This window comes from Lonchura striata, chromosome 10 (genome assembly GCF_050655825.1).
Source record: "Lonchura striata isolate lonStrDom1 chromosome 10, ASM5065582v1, whole genome shotgun sequence".
Taxonomy (NCBI): Eukaryota; Metazoa; Chordata; class Aves; order Passeriformes; family Estrildidae; genus Lonchura; species Lonchura striata.
In genome coordinates this window covers 9,650,306-9,676,791 of record NC_140712.1, presented here as the reverse complement: position 1 = coordinate 9,676,791, position 26,486 = coordinate 9,650,306, and the positions used below count along the sequence as shown (strand labels likewise).

Sequence of the window (26,486 nt, the reverse complement as noted above, 5' to 3'; positions counted from 1 at the left end):
AATAATCCACATGATACAGGAATGCAGCAAGCTTTTACCTAAAGATAGCAAGTTTTGTCCCACACTACTCACTTCTTTATTCATTTCAACATTTTAATGGTGGTTTTATAAAATACTTTTGGGGGGGGTGTCATGACAACCAGCATAACAAATGACTCCTCTTCTGCTGCTCTGAGAAACTATCATTTTCCCCTCCCTGATAGCTACCAGCTAAATTAAGTAATGGGCAGAAGGCTGATAAAAATCAAAGACATTTGTTCCACCTTTCCAAGCCCCTGACTCACCTCCTCCTCTCACTGCAGGTAAGCCAAGCACCAGATCCTCTCCCTCTTCTCTTAGCCAAGAGCCCTGCTCTGAAAGGAGAAAGTCTTCTTGCTGGAGTGCACTCCAGCACTCACACAACCAACCTTCTTCACTTGCCTCCATGGAAAACTAAACCTCTTCTCCTTGCTCCTCCACACCCAGCTCTTTAGGAGGCAAATGTTTTCCACTACTTTCTCTCGTCTGTCTTTCAGCATCACTCAGCATCTGCTGAACTGGGAAACACCTGTGTCTCCTTATTTTAACAGCAAGATCTGTAGCAGGTGAGACTTTCCTCCGGCCCACAACTACTACCAGCACTGCACTGCTTCCAATACCAAAAGTCCCAGGCTTCCTGGAGGACGAGAGCCCTTGAAGAATTTTTCTGCAGAGCCTGAAATCTCTGTGATCACAGAATTAAACAGGGTATCTTAGTTGATGGGTTACTTGTGGATAATCCATATAACAGATGCAACAGAATGCTAAAACTCCACTGTGGTAATTGTTCCTCTTCTGTCTCTGACCCACAGTCCTGGGGTTTCCACCAGCTTGCTGGAAAGATGCACTTCTGCAAATCCTTAAAATAGAGTTATAGCAGAACAGCAAGAGGGGTGTTAAAAAGAAATTGGAAAATTAAAAAAAGGTGACATGGTAAGCCTATTCTAGCAGGAAGCAAAAGACATGAGATTCTTCCAGCAGTTTCCCCCCCGAATACAAAACTGCAGGACTTCTCTATTCTTGATACTGTATAAACCATTTACAGGAAATATTCCCAAAAGGTAAATACAGTCTTCACTTAAGCAAAATTTACAGTCAAGCTTTCACAGTCTTCCCTCTCTTATCAGAGCATCTTTATTTACTACATGGAACATACTAATTAAGAGTGTGATGTTTTATTGTTCAAATCCTCTCTGAGACATCCTCCATAGGTTTTGTCTGTAATTGTGCCATTTACTTCCTGCAGTGCATTACATCTCTGGAAATGTACAGGAACAGTGTGCATGCAGAATACAATGGACACTTTGTAAAGCATAGCTAATCCCTTGGTTTACAAGCAGTGAGCTCTGGGGTTGGGGAAGGCCCCTTTGGAACCCTGTATCCTTGCCCCATGGCTCACTCAGAATAAGAATGCTTCTTGTGTTTTTAATTATGTCATTCACTACTTATATAGAGTCCTTCTAGTAATCTCGACAAAAGATGAGGCATAGTCCACAACATATATGATGTGTCTCCTGAAGACAGCTGTGAGAAATTCAGAGGGTTTCCAAACCTAGGATAGTGTTTGCACTAAGTATCTCAAAGTGACTCTTTGCTGCTACTATTGTCTTTTACATACTTAGCCTTCTCCTCCCTTTCCCTCTTTGTTTCTTCCCTATTTGAATTTATTTGCCTTAGTTTTTCTCATTAAACATTTCTGTTCTCTGGATGCTCTCTATTTGAGCTGTACCCACACAGTGCAACACCACCAGTTCTACTCCCTGCCTGTGTGAGAACTCTAAGGTCCTACTTCAGAAAACTACTGTTTATTTTGGTGGCCCTTAAGGACAGAATTAGGCAGCCCTTACCGAATATGGCTCATTCCAAACCAGGGACCCTGGCTGGAGCACAGCTGCAAGGAAAAAAACAGACCTGAGAGCTAAAAAGGCCTCACTGGTGGCAGGCAGAAGAGTTAGAAAGCAGAGCCCCAATTAAGGCGAGCACCTAGTGGACTCCTTCCTGCCCAAAGGAAACCACAATTCACCTGCCCTTTCACTAAGGGTCAGCTGCTGTTAACTGCCTCATTGTGTTTGTTCTTCCTCATTTGCAGGTTTCTCACCTGCAGAATCCCCTAGCCCAAAGAAAATCTCTTGTTTAGAGATGAGCTATAGAGTCAACAAACACTATCTCTGTGCAGCTACTTTGAAACATACAGGTACCTTCACTTCTGTGGGTTCTGTGACCGCCAGCTAGAAGGTGTGTGCTCTGACTCACAGTACTGTAATGTACACATTAATACTTTTCACCCAAACAATGGCATCAAGTGTATTATTCAATATTTTCACTATACAATCAGTAAAGCATTCCTATATGTTATTAAGTATCATCTCATTCCACTCTGAACTGCCTATATGGTATTATTTCTGAAAGGTATTGTAAGTTACAACATTCAAATACAAAGAATGAAAATAAAATTTACCTTACTTATTAAATGAAGGTTAATAATCTACAAACAAGTGCTGCCATGGCACTGTACTACTTACTGCAACAAGTAATTAAGCCTGCATCCTTATTTTGTCTGTACAAGATTTCTGTTGCAAGCCTCAGCCTTCACAGTACAGTTCTGAAAAACTAGACAGTTATGGGAGAAGGACACAAACACGTCCAAAGTGACTGAATGAGATCATGATGTTACTTCTCTTATTCTGAGACACAGCATGGCAGTTCTGCACTATGGAATAAATACACTGTTATCAGAAAGGCCCAGTTGGTTCCCCAAAAAGCATCCCACTCACTGAAGGCGTTTATTATGAATTTTGAAATATCTAGGTTTCTTGGAAAATGCATGACATCATGTCCCTCACTCACTGTGCTTTGTTCAGCACTTATGCTATGCAGAATCATGAAAAACTGTTGAACAGTCAGCCCTACCCCGTGGTGCTTTGCTGTCACCAATGTGGGACAAGCAGTCCCTTGTTCTGGGCTGCTGTTGACCACAGTCATGGCTCAGATGAGCCCTGACTTGCTCAGCTGGACAGAAGAGCACTGGCAGCTGTGGGACAAACACACGCAATTAGCCAGCACCTGCCATGCACAGCACTCACAAGCCTCATTCAGAACATGAAGCTGCCCCCAATAGATAAGGAGGCTACTAAAGAGAGTAACTACACTGGAGAGAACACTACAAATTAGACAAGCAACTGTTGCACTGCCTGGCTATTATTAGTGAAGCACAGTATACCCCAGAAATTCAATGTAGTGTTACTAAGGGGAAATCTATTCCTCCCAGGTACAGACAGGACTAACTGAAGAGATGCTGTGGCTTCTGCTGCAGGTGTTCAGCAGCAGGAAGACAAGAGAGGGTTTCAGAAGAGCTACTCACAGATTGCACCAAAAAAGCTGAGGTGGTTACTGTTCTACAAACCACTAAACCTTTCATTCCTTCCAGCACCAGCAGGGAATCCCAAGTTCATTGTCCACTTGAAGTACACAGATATGGCTATGTCCTGAATCCAAACGACCACCAGCATGCTGTGCATACTGCTAAATGTCACTGAACTCATCCTCTTACTGAACTAGGTTTTTCTTTTTTTTTTTTAAATACCCAAACCACCAAAAAGGAAATTAATCTTCTCACGCAGGCAATCCCACTGAAGAATGCAGTGAACCACTTAATTGCTCAGAACACAAGCTCACTGCCTAGCAGACCTAGCCAGACCACATGTTCCACTACATTTTTATTTTGAAAACAGCTGAATGCACAAAACAAGGCAGTTTCATATCCCAAGTAAATAATCTGGGCTAAGAGTAAATCAACCAATGCACTTGGAAAATTATCACTCGGTATTCTTAACACATTCCACTGAGTGCTATTGAGCCCTTCTATGTTTATTTTCTTTGAATCTGAGTGAATGCATTTGATTCTGGTGAATGGCAAGTCCTCTGAAGAGCTAAGTCCACACTTCTTTTCTCAACATTTACTCGGAGTAAATTCTGGATTATATAATTACTGCGAAGCAATATAAAAAGATGCATTGGAAATCCATGTTGTTGGTGCTCTCCTATGGCAGTTATTTTCAGGAAATGGAACTCCTGCATGAATTGGGAAACTAATCAATAAAACAAATGGCAAATTTTCAGTCACCTGTCTGCAAACCATCTGCATAGCTAGAATTCCCCAGGATGAAGTGTTGAATAGTGCTGAAGAGTAAACCATGTTTGTGATATATACACAGGCAGCACAACAATAAGCAAATAGTTCTGTAGGCAGACAAATTTAAGAAAAACTATTTCCTAGGCTAATCAGCATAAGATAACTTATGCCCCAAAAGCTGCAGCTTCCCATCACAGACAGGGACCTATCTTCTAGCCACTTACCTCTTTGCAAAGGACATCTACAACATTACTTGTTTTTATCACTTGAACTCACGTAACAAAATTAAAATGTATAAAGTAGAAAACAGACATGGAATTGAGTGAGCCTGGCTTCCATAACAAAAAACCCACAACAACCAACCAACCAAGAGGAAGTAGGATCATGCAAACGAGACTCCAGAAATTTGGCTGTGGGTTTTTATGTTTTTCCTTTATCAAATTTATGTGGTGACTGCACTGGTTCCTCTGTAGTCTAATGAGGTCTAGATTTTCTTTCCTTTAGTTCAAAAACATATGCTTTAATAGTTGATGCTAAGTCTGAAGTGTTACAAGCTAGGTACCATTTATTTCAGTCATATAAATACCAGGATTGTATGCTAAGAACTCTGAAGATTTACAAAATCTACAATAACAATATCACCAGTCATTTAAGGAACAAGAGGAAGAAGTTTTAGAGCTCACCTTTACTGTACATAGCCATTTGCACCAAGAAGCTATTTGGTAAATCTGACTTTGCAGAAAGATGGCCCAATCTCTTCCTCAAATGTGAGATGATCTGCTTGAATGACAAATGCTGGAGATTTAGGATAACTCCTAGGAAAACCATTACCATAAAAAATCACTCCTGATCCTGAAAAAGCCTACTTAAGTCAGAGCTAGTGTGATAATTACTGATGTGCTAAGTCTTTCATGAAGGACATCAGATTATTTCAGATGTCTATAGTATGTGGGTCAGTGTGCAAGTCATAGAATCACAGAATCATCTAGGCTGGAAAAGACCTTTAAGATCATCCAGTCCAATCTTTAACCCAGCACTGTCAAGCCTGCTATTTAATCATGTCCCTAAGTGTCACATCAGCACATCTTTTAAATTCCTCTAAACACTTCCCTGGGAAGCCTATTCCAATGTCTAATAACCCTTTCAGTGAAGATATTTTTCCTAATATCCAGTCTAAATCTCCCCTACTGCAACTTGAGGCCACTTTCTCTTGTCCACTTATTATCTGGGAGGCTGACACCTGGCTACACCCTTCTTTCAGGGAGTTGTAGAGGTCACCCGAGCCTCCTTCTCCCCACGTGAAAAATTAAGCACCCCCAGCTCCTCAGCTGCTCATCACACTTGTGCTCCAGACCATTCACCAGCTCTGCTGCCATTCTCTGGGCTCACTCCAGCACTTCGAGGTTCTTGCAAAGGACCCAAAACTGGATACACTATTGGAAGTGCAGCAGTGCAGCCTCACCAGTGCAGAGTGAAGGGCACTGCACACTGCACTCAGGCAAAGAGTTCTGGGAAAGACATATTTCCAGAGCTCAAAGGGAATTTCTCTGATATAGCTCAATGGAGCACACAGGCCTGCTTTAGAACGAGTTTTCAGGTAGTAAACTAAACTACTCTTAGCTTAAAAAGAAGAAACCACAGCCAGAATTTACACAATTGATGTCAAAGGTCTCCAAAGCTACACTAAAGAAGCCTAATTTTCAAAATGTCTTTGAGCCCAGTGCTCTCAGAAATGGAGAGCATTGCTATAGTTCTGCAGGGACATACTGGATGATGAGGAGACTTGTGAGGCAGGTCCCAGAGCACCACCTGGTACAGCTCATGCTTCTAAGCCATATGACATGCACAGCTTTCCTCCTCTGCCTGGCTTTCCTGGAAATAACAAAAGTTTCTACACAGCATTTAGTCACATGTGTGTTAATTTCTGTACTTCACTCTACAGACTGAGCCTTTTTTGTAGTTTGATGACATATTTCTGAAACTGTCCTCTGCTATAGAGGTATGATCTATTTTCTACATCAGGATCTGACTCAGGAGAGGAGAACATACTGTCATGTTAAATGATGTCACCTGGTGTTCCTGAAAAAATCCCCAAGAGAACTCTCTGAAGTCTATCTGCATATCACACATAGCATCTAAACTGCATGTCTACCACTTAATCCATTTACTGGCATAAACAATGCTGGTAAAAATTACTTGCTTTTAGGGTGTCAGCAAAACCTGCACCTGGGCATTTCTGAAAATGCAAGGATTGGATTCTCAGACAAAACACAAAGGTATCCCAGGTCTCATTCTACAACAAAGTCATTTGGTTGGACTTGAGAGTGCCTTTTTCTAGTGTAGATTGCCTTCCCACGTGGATTAAGTTTGGGCATCTATGAATTATTACAGGATAACTCATCCTATCTCCATCAAAGTATCTGGATTTGAGGCATCTGTAGGGCTGACAGTCAGGTGTCAGTATGTGTCAAAGTCAAAGATGCCAGCACAATGGAGCAGGAGACATGGACCAGATACAAGTCTTGTGCTGATAGTGGAGATAGTGCAAACATGGGCAGTAAACAAGAGGAGGAGAGAAGAGCAAGTCACTGCTTCATAAATAGTTTCTGTTCATAAGGAATCATACAAACACTGCATTTAAGAGACTACATGTGTTAAATACATAGGAAACAATGAATCACAGAGTTTACAGCAATAAGGAAGTCAAGCAGTGTCTGTTCACAGATGAGAAAGGCTGGTTTAGCTTCTCAGGCCCTGTTTCTGGGAGCAGGATTATCTGCTGGCTAAATCTCCTTCATAGAAGAGACAATAAAGTTCCTGGCTGCAGAAGAACAGACAGTGGTTACAAAACCACAAAAATAAAAACCCCAACAAACTCCAAACCAAAAAAACAACTCAGGAAAATCTCCCATTGCTGCCAAGAAATCCACAGCAGAGCTGGAGATACCAAAAGCTGTAGGTTAGAACAGATGAAATAGAGCACCAGGACCCTGCCCAGGGAGGCAGTGAAAAGGGACTGGTTTTCATAGAGAGGATACAGCAGTAGGAAACTAAGTCCCACAACAGGTGCTCCCTAACTCTCCCCACAGTGGGATGAGGGAGAGAACTGGAAGGGCAAAAGTGAGAAAACTTGTGTGTCAAGTTAAAGACAGTTTAATCAGGAGAAGGGGAAACAAAAAAACCAAAACAAAACAAAAAGAAAAAACAGCTATACAGAAGCAATCACTTAACACCAGCTACACCAATACCCAGCCAGTTCCCAAGCAATGGCAATCCCTGGAAAACTTACCCCAGCCTCACTGCTGAGCATGATGTTTTAAAGTATGGAATATGGCTTCAGTCCCCTGGGGTCAGCTGTCCTGGCTGTGTCCCCTCCCAGGCTCTTGCCCACCCCCACCCTCCTCACTGCAGGGCAGAGTGAGAAATGGAGAAAGCCTGGACACTGTGTGAGCACTGTACAGAAGTAGCTAAAACATCTGTGTGATATCAGCACTGCTTGGTGACAAATCCAAAGCACAGCACTGCACAGCTGCTGTGAAGTACATTAACCCCAGCTCAGGCAAACCCAGTACAAGGACTCACTCACACCCAGTTAAAGCTAACTGAACCTTGTCAACAGCCATTATCCCATGCTCAGCCTCCAGCTACACTTGAGTAATGGTTTCTAGAGGAGTGCAATTCAGGCTTGGGTGCCTCACTCTAATTAATCAGTAAGAGACAGATTCACTTATTTTACACAAAACTCAGGGAGCTGACTTGCACAGCTTACACAGAAGGCTGTGTGGATAGATTGACTGGGCTAGTGACCTAGATGCAGACTAAAGACAGACTGGCACAAAGGCCAGTGAAGCTGAAATCTGTGCTGATAAATCTTTTAAAAAAGGAAACCCACTTATAAACTCTGAGTTCCTGTCACAGACCTGTGTTACACTCTTGGACACACTGCAAACTCTGCTGGATTTGGTTTTTGCAGGGCACTCCCACCCTGAGGAGCAAATTTTGCAGAGGTAGGATCTCCTAGACCCATCTACATTCAGACTCCCAAAACGGGTAAAAGTCTCCCAGTTAAGTGGACATTCTGGGTTCATAGTTTATTCCTTCGGTGGCAATCTTCAGGGAAAGCAAATATACAGATCACATGAGCCTGCTGAAAACCAGTTACTTTTACTTTACATATCACAAGTTACTCACATACACTTGCTCACTTTTTCAGCAACTTCACAACCCCCTAACATCAGAGGTCTCTGAGCAATCTAGTTCAGTGTCATTCAGTCTCACTCTCTCTTTAGCTGACCTTTGAATCAAGCAGCAACAAAACAGATTTCTCTCCCTCCAAGTCCTATCTTTCCTCCACCAGTAGTATGCTTATATTCTACTTAAAAGAAAAAGGCTAAGCAGAGATGCTGTTATGTATAATTTGTAGCTACTTTGCTAAGCTCTCATCAGCCTCATCACATAATCACTGCTCTTGAATCTCCACTACAATCTCACCTTTAAATCCAAATTCAGATTATAAATAATGATCTACCATGGAAAGCAGCCATTTTCTTACTCACAGAGGTTCCACTGGGATGCACAGACACCCAGAAATGCACAGTATTTCACCACCTCATGATGCTGTCCAAAATAATTTCATTTGTTCTTTGCAGTGGCTCAACTGAGAGGCAGAAGAAAAATGGACAGAACCCCCAATTCCAAATTCAGTTTGCAGTCTCACACAAATATACCAACTGCTCAACAAGAAGCATTATTTATCAAGTGTACTCAAACATTGTATCTTTTTATAATGATTCTGCAAATATAAAATGCAGATTTTTGAGCATTGACTACTCCAGTTGGCCTAACATACTACTCATGTAACATTATAATATCTGCTTCAGAAAGCATATTGCAAAATTATCCAGCATTTTTTTGCAATATTTTGCAGTGGTGTTTTCACCTGTGAGCCACTGCTGACTTGCAAGCATGAACGTGAATTAATGTTATGCAACTTTTACTGAATAAGCTACTGGGTCAATTCACTCATCTGAGCACTTCCTGATGACATGCTGGTATCTTCTGTGCTTTTGAATGAAAAGAAGCTTAGCAGAAGTGACAACACGCAATATTCACACATTGCAAAAAGCACAGAGAAGTTAAGAAACAGAAATAATAAATGGGCAAATCATAAAAGACCAAAACTAACACTGAAATGAGTTAAACTGACCTCAAAGTAATAATGATTCTGTGGATTAAATCCAGTGGAAGTTATTATGCTTAATACATGGCTTCTAACTTCACTTTCTGCTTCATAGCTGGCAAAACCCAACAGAAGTTTGGTTACAGAGTGAAAATAGAAGTAGTAATTATTCTATGTTTTACCTTCCCATATTTGCTGTACCTTAACTTGAATATTCTCCTTTTCTTTGGTAAACTTTATTCAACTTGATGTTGCATTTAAAATAAATTATTTTCTTTTTCTGACCATATTCCTCACCAATATATAGCAGACACAGAACTTCATATCATCCTTTCAAGTTCTGTGATTTTCTTATGGCAGGAAATTTGCAATTCCCAATATTCTTAAGCTTTTACATCAACAGTTAGAAGGCCCTTTACTGGTGCAGCTGCTGATTTATGATTAGATATCTCAGAACCACTGGCCATCAAACGTAACTCCTTCATTTGAAATTTTTTCATAGTGTGTTACAGACCACTGACCTACAGCTTGGCTCTCAATGAATTGCTCTTCTGTAACGTAAGATGAAAAGCAACCTTATTAGAAGAAATTAGAAGATAGAGAGGAAAAAGGAAGATAAAAAAGAAAATTAACAGCAAAATCCTGGATGTTTGGTTGTGGGTCACCACTTCAGAGGTCTCACCACAGAAGAAAAGAGGTCTGTATCTGGAAATGAACCAAGACACTCTTGTGCCCCAGCTGCAGAGGTGAGGCACACCATGAACAGGCCTGATTGGTGTATTTGGTGATGTTGATCACTGTGCAGCTTTTGATGATGACCAGCTCATCATTATTGCAAGAAACAGCACTGGCACCTTGAAGTCCTCTTTTCCTGCTTTGTGGCTGAAAGAAACTAGAGAAATAGTCTTTTACACCTTCATACATGATATTTCTTTGATCACAGCTGTCTCAGAGGTTGTCTGTAAGAAAGAATGCCATAAGCACAGCAACTTCAGGTGTCTCCTGTGATCTGCTGAGATCAGTGCCATGTCTGACAGCTGAAGCAGAAACTGAATTTCAGATAACAAAATTTCAGTTTGCTGCTCACAAAGGAGTTCCTGACTTCTGCCTCTGGGCTTTCCAGTATGGAAAGGGTAATGCCCAGAAGTCACAGAACCTTATAAGCATGTAAGGCATCCCACAGCCCCCAGCCAATGCTGCCACTTAGAAATTCACAAGCATTATTTGCACACACAGTGGCTTTGATGATTCTGTGGATAGTGTCATTGTATTCTCCCAAAAAAATCCATTAAAAATGATTCAGTTTGCATACAATATCATTGATGCTCACTCCTAAGATCTAAACTATCATTTCATGCTTTGTGACAGAAAAGGACTAAGCACTGAACAAGAAATGTGCTTCCTTTTGTTTCTCAGCTTTCAGCATTTTCCACAAAGATACAACATTACCCAGTGAATATCAATTCCCTCAGACCAGGGGGAGTGAGCCCAGTTGGGCCTCTCCATTTCCCTGCCCCTTACATTGCCATACTGGTCACTTCAGACTCCTACTGCAGAAATTAACAGCTGAAAAAAAAAACAAAACCTCTCAATCACTGCTCAATGCAAGATTGTGTTTACATTTATATTAAACTCTCTTTTCCACAGCATACACAATAGCACAAACTGACGTAGCACACACCAGAGAACACAATCTCTTTTGTGTTCTGAAAGTATCAAAATACTTCTTAAATGCGAGATTTTTTTTTTTTTCCTTTCAGAGTTTGTTTTCCTAACTGTACTTTTATCACTGCCATGCCAATACTTTATCCCCTTTCGTGTGCAATCATCAGTTACAACAGCACAATGGGCAATATTCTGGCATTTTGGATTCCTGTCACAGCCAGCCCAGGGAGGTCAGTGATACAGAACCCTGCTTTCACTACAGCTTACAGTGCTTTCGCAGCCCTCCAAAGCTTCTTGCTGTGTTTCTGAAATGTCAAAGTTGCTGACTCACAGGTAAAAATGGCTTCCTGACATTTTTACTATTCAAGCCTTAACTCCCCCTTTTGCAACAGAACTGTCAAATGTAAGCCACTAGATAATTTTGTTTTTACCAAGTCTTTAACAACTGGAGTCTTATTAGTGTTGATACACATTCAAGCAATTACTTGATGTAACACACGTGATTTGTCCAAATTCAAATGAGCTAAATGGATTCTGAAGATGAGGCTAAACATCTGATACTCACTCTTTTATTAAAACACCAAGATGCCTGGTAAAAACAACTCTGTGCAAACATCCAAGGGAGAGTGTGGCTCACTCCTGGCAAGAACCTGTTCATTGCCTCCCTATCTTCTGTACTTCTGCACTATTATTAACCTGATACCAAGAAAACAGAGTGTTAGGCAAGCTTATCTTTGAGAGACCTGCAGGCCATTGGTTTTATAATTCCATCCCCTTTTATTTCCTTTTATTTCCAGAGGCCCCCTCAAACCATGAAACCACTAAGAAAGAGCCACAGGAAAGCATCAGTACAGACTGATGATTTTGTCATAAGATTGTGGCTACAAGTACTGCAAGAACACAGGCAGAGACATCTGCTATTTTTTCTATTTCCTTTTTTTCTTCTGTTTCATTGGAAAAGGAACTATTTACATAGACAAAATGAAATGAAGCTACATCTCTTCATCTTCCAGATGCTTTGTAGGAACTGAAACAGGGAGAGCAGCTATGTGGCCTTTTCCTGTTCTCATACATAGCTTCCCGAGATGATACAAAATAATGTAATTTCCCTGAAGTCCACAGAACTCCTGAGGCTTACACTTCTTGTATCTCACTGTATCTAACACAGAAGTGTATGAAAAGAGAAAAAATTACTGAGCAAACTCAGGCAGGAAAAGTGTTGATGAAATATCTGCTACTATAAAACTGCATGTTTAGATCTTATCATGTTCTTCAGAATAGTAAACTAATTTCTCTCAGATAAAATTCCTCATATTTCCCACTCATAAAATTCTTCCTTCAGATGGCCCAATTTTGCATGTTGCAGTCTTCCACTATTATTTGGTTTACAACCAACTTCTAATCGGAATAACAGTTTTTACACCAGTTATAAAAAATGTTCCTAGAGCTCAATTACTTCTTTATTTTGGCCATACCATCAGTCTGCAATTGTAGAAGGACTTTGTTCTATTCTGTTTAAAGCTCCTATTAACAGAGTCCATAAAACTATTTTCATTTCACAAAGCAATTTAAACTTTCTTATTCCTGTAAGTTAAAACAATGAGCTATTTTGGGAAGGGCAAAACAGGATGGATTCCATGTAAAATTATTCTGCTGCCACACACTTGTAGCTAAACAAAACTCTAAATTATGTAATATGAAAACAATAAATATTAAAAACTTCTGCCAAAAACCAGGCTGTATTTCTTGAGTGGATAGAAAAATAATGCCATAACAAAGGGAAAAATTCTCACCTCAGTCTGTGGGCCAGATGCCTGCAGGTAAGAACACATTAACAATATAATCAAATAAGAAAATTAAGTAAGGCGGTAGGATCTGTTTTTATTACTTTTTTTGGTAATCTCAGTTTCAAAATTCACCTCCTTTGGTATGAACAAGTCAGGTATAAGATGTTCAACAGAGGTGGATTCGAGATTTACTGTGTACTTACAGAAATCCACTTTTCCAGTTAATCAGAAAAAATAACATGCAACAATTATCCATGAACTAATAGGCAGGTAAAGATACATGATTTTAAGAAGGAGTTGATAAATGGGCACAGTATTTTGTCTAGTGATTTTCCATAAATTATTATTGTTCTAGGAATCTAATGTAATGACTGAAGTTCCTTGCAAAACAGACAGATCTCCTACCCCTGCTGCTTGCAGGGAGGTTATTTACCACTCTTAGTTCACACAGCTGCATTTGAGATTTGCAATCCTGCATTGAAGCCAAAGCTGGTCCCATTGGGAAGCAGGAATGATGTCCACGTGAAAAATACACTTATTGCACACCCTGCTCTTGAACAAGCAGCGACAGTGACTTTCATACTAAGGGTGTGCAAGACAGGACTTTTAGTTTTTACTTCTAGCGAGCTATTAAAGTCAGAAGCGCACTTTTGTTCATAGTTATGATTTAAAAGAGAGTAATGTATGAACCCTAACTGGACAACATAAACATCTGCTGAACAGTATTAACTTTTCTTTTGCATGTAAAAGTTTTTCTATTAAAAGTAACTTTCACAACATTACTCATTCCCAAATGAAGAAGGCAACTCACAGGGCTCATCCAGGCAAAGAGGGAGCAAGGTCTCATGCAAGCACAGCTCCTCCCCTAAGCCCGCGCCCCGGGCGCCACCGTGCCACAGGGCCCGGTGCTGACACCGGCTCCCAGTGCAACAACGCCAGGGGCCATGCACCGTGGGGAAAAGGCACTCCTACACAACAGCAGCTTCTATCAGGGCACGGCTTTAACCCAACAGATATCCGAAAATGAAAGTCCGCCCCTCTCCCGGCCATCAGCTGTACCAGCCATTACCCGCTCACAGCCGCCTCTGCCATCGGGCCCGGCTGTGCACTCGACGCTGCGCCGCTCTCCACCGGCCAGAGACGCCAGGAACGTGGTGAGCCGTGTCCTGCCCGCTCACGCCATGAACACAGAACAGGAACAACAGCGAATTGTCCCGCACAGAGCCGCCGGCCACACCGACATCACCGTCCGCACTGTCCACCTGCCTGAGGGCCGCCTCGCACGGCATGTAACGGCCTTCCCCATTGGCCGGCCTGCCCCGAGGGGGCTGGGATAGCCAATCACAGCTCTCGTCTCTCCCGAGGGGCTCCCCCTGAGGCCGGGCAGGCGGTGTGGGCCGCGCTGAGGGCGGCGATCCCCGCGGTCTGCGGCGCCCTGTGGGCTCGGCCGGCGCCTCTGCCCGCCCGGGCACCGGCCGCTCCGGCCCCTCTGGCCCCGGGGGAGCCTCCGCTACGCAGCGGGTAAGAACTCGACCAGAACAGTGCGTGACGGGGTGAGAGAGCGTCGAGGAGAGGCGGTAGGAGCGGGGCCCAGCAGCGCTGAGGGGGTTGCGTGGGCTGAGGGCGCAGAGAGCCTCTAGAATCCACATCAGAGCCTGCTGGTGGTTGGCAACCAGAAAAGTCCACATCTCCCTTTTACTGTACATTTTCTGATAATTGTCCTTGATCCCAGAGTTAAGACAGAACTTGTGCCTAAGGACTGCCCTTTCTTCATTTCCCTAAAAATGGCCCGTTTCTTCTCAAGCTGAAAGAGCTGCAGGGTTTCTTCTCTGAATCTACTACTAAAGAACTGCCAGGTAGGTCTGCTTAAACAAACAGAATAATATAATATTTCTTAAAAATATATTTTCCATAGAATTCCTTTTTCGTCTAACAGGTAAGTCCCAAACTCAGCTTTTTTACTGGGAAATGTGTTAACATATAGACCTGCTCAGAACAAATGGTGTAGTACAGTGTGTCTGCATCAAAACGTTCAGTCTCGATTCAGCATTAAACCACATCCTGCTGCACTGGGTGTACCTTATTTCCCTGTGCTACAGAGACAGCACCACAGGCTGCCCTGTTCTGAGCAGACATGGGAGCACTGTGGCCCCACAGGTACCATGAGCCTGGCCCTGAGAGGCAGTGCTGCATGGGAACATAAATTACATTTTTTCACAAAGCACAGTGGTAGCATAAGCAGACTTTACTCCTGGATGTGGTATTTTCACATGTACCAAACCAACTTTTTGCTCAGCCTAACACCAAAACTATTTGGGCTTCTGGAACAGATGGTCACTTCCACTCACGCTGCCTCAGACTCCACAAAACTTGTCCTCCAGAAACAAGGGCTTCCAAAGCAGCCCTCCTCTGATCATCTCTGTCTCAGAAAAAAAAAAAAAAAAGTGTTTGCTAAAGACCTGAATTTCACAGGAATTACTCTGGAGAAACATGTTCCAGCAAAAAGTAATAGGTGTCACAAGTGCTTTCAGATCTCCATTCAGATCCATTTCCTTACTTCTACTGCGTAAGTTAATTACACATACAGCTCTCTCCTTGATTCAGGCATTAATCTCTATAAAACTGGCCGAGCTAAATCTTTTACAAGCAGAGAATAATAATGAAACCCAAGTTATTTGCATTTGTACTTAATTCAGAGGCTGCGGAGTGCTGGAGTTTTGACAGAAGGTGGTTTCCAGTGTGTTCTCTGGCAGTTTTTTAAACCTGTCACAACCTATTAAAATCCACACCCGAGCTCCATCTGCGTAGCTGCGGACCAAACCGTGCAGCCTCGTTCTTTCCTGTCACTTGTACCCGTTCCAACTTCACAACGTTTTAATCGTGTAAAGCTCAGCGCGCGTTAAAGTGTCCCTCGCAGCGCAGCTCTGGCGCGATGCTCGCGAGTGGCGGGCGCCCGTCAGAGCGGGCAGGGGCGGGAGCGGCAGGCCCGGGAGCTGCGCGGCCGCGCCCGGCGGAGGGGTCCGCGCGCGCCGCCCTGCGCGCTGCGGCCGCGCCGGGGGCGGAGGGTGCCGGCCGCGCGCGCCGCCAGCCAATCGCGCGCCTCCTCCCGCCGGCGGGCGCTGCCCCCCGCGCGCGCCGCCCACCTGCTGGCGCGAGCCGCGGCCCCGCGCTGACGTCACGGCCAGATGTTCCCCAGGCCACGCCCCGCGGGGTCCGGGCGGCTCCGGGCAGCGATAACGGGGAGCGCCGGGTCCGCTGTCACAGCGCCATGGGAGCGCTGCGAGACCGCCTCGCCGGCTCATTGCCTTCTTGAGAACACGGCATTAATCCATACTCCGAGCAACAAGCTGCCACTGACAGGATCTATCTGCTGCTCTTTTTCTCTTCCATTGGACCGCCAACGCTTTTTCGATTTAGTGACAAGCTGGGTGCGATCGTCACGAACAAAGTGTGGGTTTGATGGCTGCGATATCAGCCTTTACTCCTACAAACCGATCCTAAGAAATAAGGGAGGGAAAAGTCTGCTTGTGTAATCTTTTTAAAAAGGGAAAGAGCGCTGTTGTGTTGGGTTTGTTTTTTCTCTTTTTGCCTTCGCCTGTTTGGATTTCTTTTTAAACTTATGAAAAATGGCAACAGCAGCATATGTGGATCATTTTGCAGCAGAGTGCCTTGTTTCTATGTCAAGTCGTGCTGTTATCCATAGTCCCAAAGGGGAGCCTGATCCCCAACCTGATGCAGCAATACTTCCTTCATCCAATGGAGAAGATAGACGGGAAGTCAGAGAAACCGGGAAAGACAATGGATCATCATTACTTGTGGTAGCTAGCATTTTAGCAGATCTGAACCAGCATGTCCCAAACTCACCTGCTCTAAGGACGGAGAAAACAGAGACGCTTGATATAACAGAACAAATACACATTTCTATTGCTCCTGAGGAGTTTGGGGAAGAAAGTCTGTCTTCAGCTGGTAAGAGCGGAGGAGAAAGAGCAGCCACACCTACTAGCCTGGCTGCAGTAACTGAGCCAAACCCCAGACAAAAGAACAAACGCATAAGAAGCTGGACTGACCCTGGATCACCCCAGAAAAAGCACAAATGCCACTATGTGGGGTGTGAAAAAGTTTATGGCAAATCTTCCCATCTTAAAGCTCATCTAAGGACCCATACAGGTTAGTTACAATCCAGCCAGAGATTTATTTGTTACAGCTTGGTAATTAAAATGAAAAACAAAACCAAACAAACTTATTTGGCCACTGTTATGGTTTCACCTCTGGAACTCAAGCTCGGGAAAACCAAACAACAACAAAAAAAAACCCCTCTGGGAATAAACCCTTTCTGGGCATAGATTCAAAGCTAATGTTGCCCTTTTTTATTAATGTCATAGGGAACGGCATACGGGTCTGTGTGGATTGTACCAAGCTGTAATTTTTAGCTGCTGGCCTTCTTGTTCTGTGTGTCTTCTACTTCCCTTTCCAGTACTTCTTACCTCCTGGTTTTTCCTACTCCGTGCTCCAGTCCCTCTCTTTATACCAGCTTATCACTTCCCATGCAAGTATTGATACTCTTGATATTATAAAATTAAATGTTCTAGAGGCACCTACATGGCTGTGTATCTGTTTCTTTCTTTAGCAGACACTTTGTGAAAGCTAGAGTAAGCAGAAGGTAGATGAGAGGCTGAACACGAGTCACAAGGAGACACACCATGAGTGAGGAGAGAGGGGGATATGGGCAGTGTCTAAAACGCTTCTGGCAGCTGGGTAGAACCAAATTCAAAAGAAAAAAAAAAAACATTTGAATGCAACCAGTAACTTTTACTCATCAGTGTTCAGTGCTTACTTCTTGGTGAAGGCTGAGCACTTTTTTGTTGCTACTGTAGTTTATGAGACACACCCACAGAAAATGTGGAAGTCTTGCAAGCCTTGAGAAAGTTGCACTGAAAGCGTTAGGAGTGCCATCTTGAAACAGGCCTCATGACTTGCCACACCTCACGCCTCTGCCTGGTGCTGGGAAACAGGATGGCTTCCAGTCAGAAAGGGGACACCAAAAATTGAGGAGATCAGTCTCTGGTGAAGGCACTAATCATAGCACATGTGTCGAGGCACCACACTGACTAGAGCAGACTTGTGCAAGATGTTCCACTGAGTAATTTCAGATGGCAAATTAATTTACTAAGATGTATGGTCATTTCTCTTAAAAAGGGCAGTAAGAAAGAGATCCTCAGAATTAAACATGACATAACTCCTGAGCAGTTTTAGCTCTGAAGTGTCAGCCTAACCCCTGCTGGCCTTACTTTCAGTGTGCCTTCAGCTTTTCCTGTTGCCTTCCTGAGATAAAGTAAGAGCCAGTCTAATTTGACGGTATGCTTTGCTCTCTGTGGGAGAGAAGAAAGCCCCATCAAATTTGAGCATATGGATGGACAATTCCCTGTGGCACACAGCCAAAGGAACAGCGTGTTCCTGGCACCCCAGGCAGCCTGTCCTGCTTTGCTCTGTGTAACTGCTTTTTGCCGCCTTGGGAGTTTTACAGAAAAGGTGTTTCCACTTGGCTTGCAGAGAATTGTCTCCGTTAATTTTCAGTTCTTCTGCATTCTTATAGCTGGCATTTGCCATTGTCCTGAAAGCGAAGGATAAATTTAGCAACGTTTCTGGGTTTCCAAACCATCCAGAGACCAAGAAGGGGAACTCCAGCCCCTGATAAAGAGAGGAGGGCTTGGCATGCCCGCCCTGCGGGGAGAGGAGGGAGGGCAGGGCCGGCGGGGAGTGTCGCTTCAGGCTGCCGGCAGAGCGGAGTCATTCGGGGACGCTGGCTCGCCTCCGAGTTCTCTTTTCCCTTTTTTTTTTTTTTTTTAACTCTTCATTTCCTGTATTTTTTTCCAGGGCTGTAGGGCTCAATTAGTTATTGCTGTAGCTAATGGCGCTAAGAGAGCACGTGCGTGTGTTTGAGAGCTAAAGGAAAAGCAGGGAAGGGACTGTTTTTGCCCAGGGAGTGGCAGGACCCTCAGGGACTACAGCTTCTTTGTTTTCTTTCGTCTCCAGTGTCTGTGTGGGAAGCTTTAAGCAAAGCTGCCAAGTTTCCCTCCTCACTGGCAACAGGTTTGTCTCTGTTTGGATTGAGTTTTAAACAGGCTTAAATGCCTCTTAGTCTCTTTGCAGAATATTTTCTAAGGTGTTTGATTTTTTTTCTATCTTTAAAAGAAATTGTGACAGCCTTGAAAAAAGTTTGTAAGACAATAAGAGTTAAGCTAACAGAAAAAAATTATCAGGACTGGTAAATGTTTGTTCTTACAAAACACGTAATGGTGTTTTACTGCTTTAGAGTGAGGGCTTTGGGTCTTCTTTCTAGCCATCCTGAACTAGTTAAGTAACACATCAGTCTGCCCAGCTGTCAGATAGATGAGGTGATGGCTATCCACCTCACAGAGCAGTGGTGAAAGTGCCCCAGGTACACATGGAAGCTGCTTTAAAACAGCTATCCCAGTAAGTCCCAACCATGTTTGCTAAGAATGGTCAAAACTTCTGCTATGGAGCAGAACGTCTTCCATGTGCTGTAAGACTAGATGAGCTGGTATTTAGGGGTGACCTGAAGGCTGAGGACAGCAGGTTAGAAGGTAACTGATGATCATGCAAGAGATACTTGAGTAGTTTATGATCTGCTTTAGAAACTTGCTTGTCCTTGTCTGCTACTTTGCTGAGAAAGTAAAGGCTTTGCTCTTCATGGTTCAGAGAGGGATAAACCAGATCCTTGAGCTTATATCAAAGAGATACAGAACCTTCCAAGTACTATTGCATCAAATCTAGCCCACATTGATAGAGACTGAGAGCTGGTACTATTTTCCACCTGTTTGGTGCTCTGTGTGAAATCCTTCTGATAATTATAGCCAGATATCAGAACTTAAATACATGAAGTAAAAACCATAGTGCAGAGGATTCTAATTCTGCTATTTAAAGCAGAAGAACCAAGATGGAAATGCCAAGAGCATTTGCTTTTTGTTCTTTACTCAGTGTACAGTGTTTTTTAGTACTCCTATTAGGACAAAATGTGCTGGAGCAATTCACAGTTTCTTGTGTGCTTTTTTGGTATATTACTGGTTAACCTGTTTCAGCTTTATGAATATTTCACCTTTATTACACTGAAAACCCTTGAACCAGGCAAGAAAACTTTTCACCAAAATCTCTGTTCTCTCCACCAGCTTTCAAAGTTCCCATCCCCTTATGTTTCTTTCCATGTTTATGTTTTCCACTCTAGTCTCTCACTGAATGTCCTGGAGTTCGACATGATCATCAGCCACAAAGCCCTTGAAGTTTTAATGTTTACCAGAAGGTTATATTTAGTGTCAGTGGGTAATTGTCAAGTCCAAATACTTTTCCACTGAGGCTCCCGTGGATCTCAGAAGCTCTGTTGGGGTCCACAGAGGCAGCACCCTAATTTGTCCTAAGCTATACTGATCCCACTGATAAAAAAGGTGTCACTTATGCACATACTTTAAAAATCCTCTCCAATGAGAAAATTCCTAAACACAAAAGACTTACAAAAAATCAGATAAATAATTCACATGACAGAATTCCCCTTCGTCTAAGTAGGTTTTCAGCACAAAGGTCTGGACATTTTCTGGAGTTATTGGAAACCAGTTAGTCTCCTGATGCACCAGTGGTAGAAAGGAGACAGTACAGAGCCTAAGAACAATCTACAGGCTACAATCTTACAGAGCCATGTCCAGGACCACTGTGTTCTGAGAGGCTGTAGAGAGTCCCAGCTTATTGCATATTAATACACAGAGAAAAAACAATGGGATTTTGAGCAGGAATCACAAGTATCCTATATATTGCAGCTCCCCACAAATCATTGTGACCACTCAAGCTTTTAGCCATCTTCATTAGCACACCATCACCATCAGGAATGCAGAGAAAGCACAAAATAAACCTTCATTTAACTCCTTTGAACTGTCCTTCTAAACTTACTAGTTCTGAGCACCAAGCAGCACATCATAACACAGAAACAGCTTTTCAGTCAGTCATCAGAATTACACGAGTCTGCACAAATTAGCAGAAGCTAAGGAGGACTGGGCACAAGTCTCAGCCTGGAGTCTTAGTAATTGGTATGTGAAAACAATCTGAGAATAAAGCAATCAGACCTCCCTGTGACAAGTATGACAAAAGCATAACAATTAGGCTGGACAAACAGGAGTAGTATATGGTCTATGTTCAATCTGGTAAAGAGGGCTTTATGTAAAGTACAAATTACCCATTTTAAATAGGGGTTTGGATTTCATTTTCAGTTCTAGTAAGTCTGATTTGCTTACACTATGTTAATTCAAAACAAAACAGTAAAGCGCAGCTTCCCTTAAGTTCTGAGTCAAGATGCTGTCCATGTGTGTAGAAACCAATTAATCAATGTAAGAAGCAAGTTTTTCTATCATAAAAATAAATTTTATCTTCTGTTTTAACACCTGCCAATTACCAGAAACATAGCTAGTTAAATAAAAACCCGTGGACTAGACCTGGCTGAGGTCTCTTTACTTGTCTCTAGGCACACAGTGACTCTTGAAAGTGAATATGTGTACGTGTGTAGCAGGTGGGCAGTGTTGGTGAAGACCCAAGGCTTTGCAGGAAAAGATTACAAGAGAAGAAACCAAATCTAGGGCCTTCTGTGCCACTCAAGAGCAGTGCAAAGCAGGACTGCACACAGCTCTTGTCTACAGCAGGATGAAATGAGTGGTGCTGCTGCTTCAATCCTTCCTCCTGAGCTGCTAGTTTGGCTGCTCTGCATACCGGGACTTACGGGGGAGCTGCACTCCCTCTGAACAGGATGCCAGAGGAAATTGAAAAGGCCTTTCCCCAACACAGATTTCCCAAAGGCAAAAGGACAGACTAAATTAATTTGTCCCTCTGCATGTTGGGCCTCTTGGGTTTGATTTTTTGTGTTAAAAGTTAGAAACAACTCATAGGCTCTGTATGCTTCCTTCAGTCTCATTAGCATACACCCAGATTATCCAAAAGCTGCAAGGTGCCTCTAGGCTGTTGTGTCCATTAAGTGCCTTCCACCTCCTTAATTTGCTGAGTGCATCAAAACATTTTCTATAGGGTTTTTTTTCTGAGATGGGCCAAATGGTGGCTTCTGGACAAATTCAAATATCAGCCTCACAATACAGTTGTCTTTCCAGCCTAAGGTGTAAGCCTTCTTTCTCAATGTAAAGAACTTCAGCAGCCTGCTACTTTTTTTCTGAAATCTGATAATCTTAACTCTTTTAATAAGCTTGTATTTTTAAAAACAATACAGATTTTTCAAAGCATTGTTTGTGTTTCCTCTGAAAGAGCTCTGCAACCCCTTTCTTACTTCCTTTAAGAAAATTTCAACATGTAAAAAAAAGTCAGCAGAAAACATAGAACAACTTCCCTCAAAGTCCTGCCTAAGTCCTCACCCTACAATGCAATTCTCAAGACTAAAGTTCTTATTTAAAAGTACTGATTTTAAGCCTGGATCAAACAATCTGTATTCATTGAAGAGAACAAAAAAATACATATACTCTAAGTTGTTTAATGTAAAAGTATTTGAAATAAACACAGGGCATAAACTTTTTAAAGAGTAAGAAAATTTTAAAACGTTTCAAAAGGACCTGATGTCAGGAAGAAAAGTACAGCTATTCCTACTCACTCCTTTTGCATGACTTCTTCAAGACTGAATAATAAGATTCAGTTAATTCACCTGCAAAAGAGTTAGGGTTAAATTAATTGCATGTAGAATCCAGCTGGATGACATCTGTATTTACCACACACTTGATTAATATTAGGTATTGTCAGAATCTGATGTATTGATGATTCCGAGATTGTAAAAAGTCTCTGTCTTTCTGCCCCACTGCCAAAGAAGAAGTCATCATTCATCTGTGCTGATTTCAAGGTTGTTTATTGTGTTTATCTCTAACATGTTCTGCTGCCCTGCCCAGCTCTGTCCTGCAGGGCAGCGTGTGGGGCTCTGCCCTCAGGGGGATGTTACAAACATTATATACCAAAACTACATGTGCTGTATTTACAATAATGTACCGATATCCATCATCTACATTGAACAGTGTGTTCCCAACCTAAACCAATAGAAAAATGCCAACACTACAGTGAAACATGGAGGACATGAAGGAGGAGAAAAAGGACAAGACACACCCAGTTTCCTCCATCTTGTCCCCTTTGAACCCCTAATCTAGAATCCTAAAATTTCACTTTTGCACCCCTGCCACACTTAATTATTACTTATATCAAACACTCAGAGCTTGTAATTCATCCTGTAAGATTGAAAACTCTTTTCCATGGACAGAGATCAGAGACGGTGTCTCTGGGGGCTCTGTACAGGGGGGTTCCTGACCCCCCCTGCCAGGGTCCCAGGCCTTCCAAGGAAGCCAGAGGAAAGCCCTGGATTCCCACAAGGTATTAGGGGGAATTACCTGTCCTGATGGTTATACAGGTTTCTCTGTGAAAGGCTTCCCTTTATTTCCTTCCCCCTGTCTTTCTCTCCAGGTTTTGTAGAGGTATTAATCATGCAGAAGATACTGAAATGAAGTTTCTGGTAACAACAGAATTTAGATACTGTAGCTAAAAAGCATTTAAAGTAAAACCGTACCTATTATTTTTGCAACTGTGTGTCTAATGAAAAATCAGAAACATCACAGTCTTCTCTTTCAACAAACCACTTTCCTTTTAGCATGGAAGTGGAACTTAGGTCCAGTGTAATGAAACCTATCACTATTGGAAGTTGTGAAGGTGGATGACTCTCCAATTGTTTTCTCATCCCAGACACTGGTAGTAGCACTTTCCTTCTCAGCGGCAAGACCTAGGTCTTACAAATAGTTGGAAATAAAGTGGCAAGCAAGGTTTTTAATGAATGGACAGTTGCAATTGATTGCTCTATTTGTATTAGAAATTAATCATAGCCCTGTGGACAAGAGTGTTCAGAAAGATTTGCAGAAGATTTTTCTGCAGTAGCATTTCTCTGCAAGACACTGGAAAGTGTATGTGACAGAAGTTTAGCATAAACAAACCTTTTGCTAAACTGGAATTACGTATGAAACAAACTCACAATTGGATCCCATCTGAAAAGAAGGCACCTTTAACCATTTAAAACAACTGTTCCATTGTGTTATTGTCTGGCTGAACATGCTTATGGCACGTCCAAGACCAGAAACCTGGAACTTGTTTATATTGGACATGTGGTTTCTAGTTCTGTTTTTTAAGTTAAGCATGTTCCAACTTCCCCCCACCCCCTTCCAATCTTGGATCAGCTGTCTGGAAGTTGGTGCTGACAGAGCCAAAAAAATACTCTACTGTTCAAATACAGGACAACTTTTGAAGGGTCTTTTCTGTAGAATTTCTATAGGTATACTTTTTTCCCTTTGTTACCCACTTGGCTTTTATGAGGTAGATTTGCATGGGCAGTGAGATCATTATCTTGCTGTGTTCAGTTTAACAATAGCTAGACAATGTGGGTTATTTAAGTGCAGGCACTGAAGTCAGACACACATATCCTGTATTTTTCAGGTCTTGCAGATTCAGCAGATCTTACAGGGCCTCCACTTAATAGAAAAGAAAAATTTTTAAAGTTCAGAGTGCCACCGTTGTGGTTACTTGTAGAAAAACGACCTCAGAAGCTTTTTTGCAGCCTAAACATAAAAAGCATTTACTAACCAAGAACTTGGCACAAGTCAAATGGTATTAAAGTAAGCATATCCTGAAATGACCTCTAGTGCATGGAAAAGATTTGCTGTAATCACTTACAGTCCTTTTGTAGTGCTCTCAGGAAATATAGGAAAATACTGATGACTGGGTATCTGCTGATGTTGCAGTCAATGGACCAATAAGCTGTCTTAGATTTATTGCACGCTCTATTTCTACCAGACCACTCTCTATTATTTGGTTATAAGTTATATGAGTTTTTGGAATAGAGGACCTTGAAAAAGTCATATGGAAGAATGGTGTTGCTGCTGCATGTTTCACATCTTTCCATCTTACTCGGTCCTGTAGCCAGCTGGAATATCCCTTGACAATAAATACCAAAGCAGAATAGGCATGCTAGTTATGTCCTTACTACCTTCAACAGTAGCTTTCAAAGCTGGTAAAGGAGAGCAGCAGAAATGCTAACTCTCCCAGAGTAAGATCAGGTGAGGTACAACAGCCAGAAGCAATATATTGAGCTTTTGAAAGTAAACAGCTGTCAGTATTTCCACTACAGGAACTTAGAATGGAGCCAGCTGAGAAGGATTAGTACATTTTCAGATGTTTCCTGCAAATTTTTGGTGAAATTATGAGCTGTTTGTTAATAGATCAGGGAAATATTTATTTTGTGTTTTCAGGGTAAATAAATGGAGTTACATTGGTACAAATTTACATACTAGACTGGGACTTTAGAGACTATTTTACATTTTTGCAGACCTCACAGTTGAACATAGTGCTTTCCTACATTCTTAATCTAGTAATTTAGGCCTTATTCTGCTATAACAAATAGAACAGAGATGCTGCTAAAACCTCACAGGACCATGGACTAATTTTTGTTATTTGTATGTAGGGGCTTACTGAATTTTAATTTGCAATCTCTTTAAAATGCCAGCAGAAGGACTGCAGATAAACATTAATACATGAGGGCCATGGCAGTTTTTGATTATTCTGGTGATTGATATATTTTCCAAGCCCTATATAAATTGTATGAAGCTTTCTTATGCTTTCAGAGCACTGAAAGCCCCTCAAAGGCAATGGAAACTTCTATTTGCTATATATATGTCTATACAAGCAGTGCCAATAGAATGTTTAGCCTGTAATAAATTCAGGATGTATTTGTAAATATGTCTTCTGAATTCTCCTAACATGACCAAAACAAAACTGAATTTCTTAGATAGCCCAAAGAATTACTTTCAGACTGGATTCTCATTGATACGTATTTCCCCTTATTTGAATCCTTCTCAGTAGCATTTAAGAATTTCTCAGACTGGCAACATTCAGAACCAAATTCTAGCTTAAAAAAAAGTGTATGAGCAAATATATGAGCAACCAGAAATGCTTTGAAATTTATAGGTACCCCTACATAGTGTTGCTAGCATAAACAGACCTATAAGAAATGTATCAAAAAGCTATTTTTTTTTCTTTTTCAAATGGCAGGGAAGATGTGGAATTTGATCATGGGATAAAGTAATTCTAATTACTGATTACTAATTTGGTAGATGCTAGGTGTGAATTTAATAGAATCAATTTTACTTCAAGCTGTATGATATGAGGTAAGACTCTCTAGCTAATCACCTATCCCTTGTCTTAAAAAAAAACAACTGTCAATGTCCCTAATAAGGAAACATATGAGGGTTTTTAAGCACAGAATCTTGTATTTGATTGGGAAAGAAAACTCTTCCTAACTTATCACCTGCAAATATACTATGCATATATATAGCATTGCATTAATAATACACATAAAAGTGGGTTTGCACAGCTAAATATAACTTTTAGTGAACCCTAGCTCTGATGCTGCTTCTCCTCTGTGTGCTGCTGAGACTTTGAAAGGGGAATAGGGCTGTTGCAACTTGATTAACTCAGCATTGCTCAAATTGTGGAACCTGGAGAGAGAATTCTCCCTCTGCCCAAAACTTCCAGCTCTTACCTGCGCTGCAGAATCCCTTGCACTGTTGCTGAGGTAAGTGTTCAAATGACTGCCAGTCTGTGGGGGGTCTGAAACAGTAACCTTGAG

The 26,486-nt window shown here is 42.1% G+C and overlaps 2 protein-coding genes across 4 annotated transcripts in view; one reads left to right on the top strand and one right to left on the bottom strand.

Annotated features, from left to right (window-relative positions):
- TRPM1 (transient receptor potential cation channel subfamily M member 1) overlaps positions 1-14,085 on the bottom strand; it is a 118,523-nt gene extending 104,438 nt beyond the window's left edge. Inside the window, exon 1 of one of the 3 annotated variants that reach the window (XM_085588642.1) lies at positions 285-14,085. The gene's annotated coding sequence lies outside the window, so the exon portion shown is untranslated. The remainder of the gene's footprint in view (positions 1-284) is intronic. The other 2 variants (XM_085588643.1, XM_085588644.1) reach the window with 2 other exon arrangements.
- A 1,881-nt stretch (positions 14,086-15,966) lies between these two features.
- Positions 15,967-26,486, top strand: part of KLF13 (KLF transcription factor 13) — a 33,283-nt gene continuing 22,763 nt past the window's right edge. Inside the window, exon 1 of the mRNA XM_021554263.4 lies at positions 15,967-16,948. Within this exon, the coding sequence (XP_021409938.1) occupies positions 16,408-16,948 (541 nt within the window). The 5' untranslated portion in view covers positions 15,967-16,407. The remainder of the gene's footprint in view (positions 16,949-26,486) is intronic.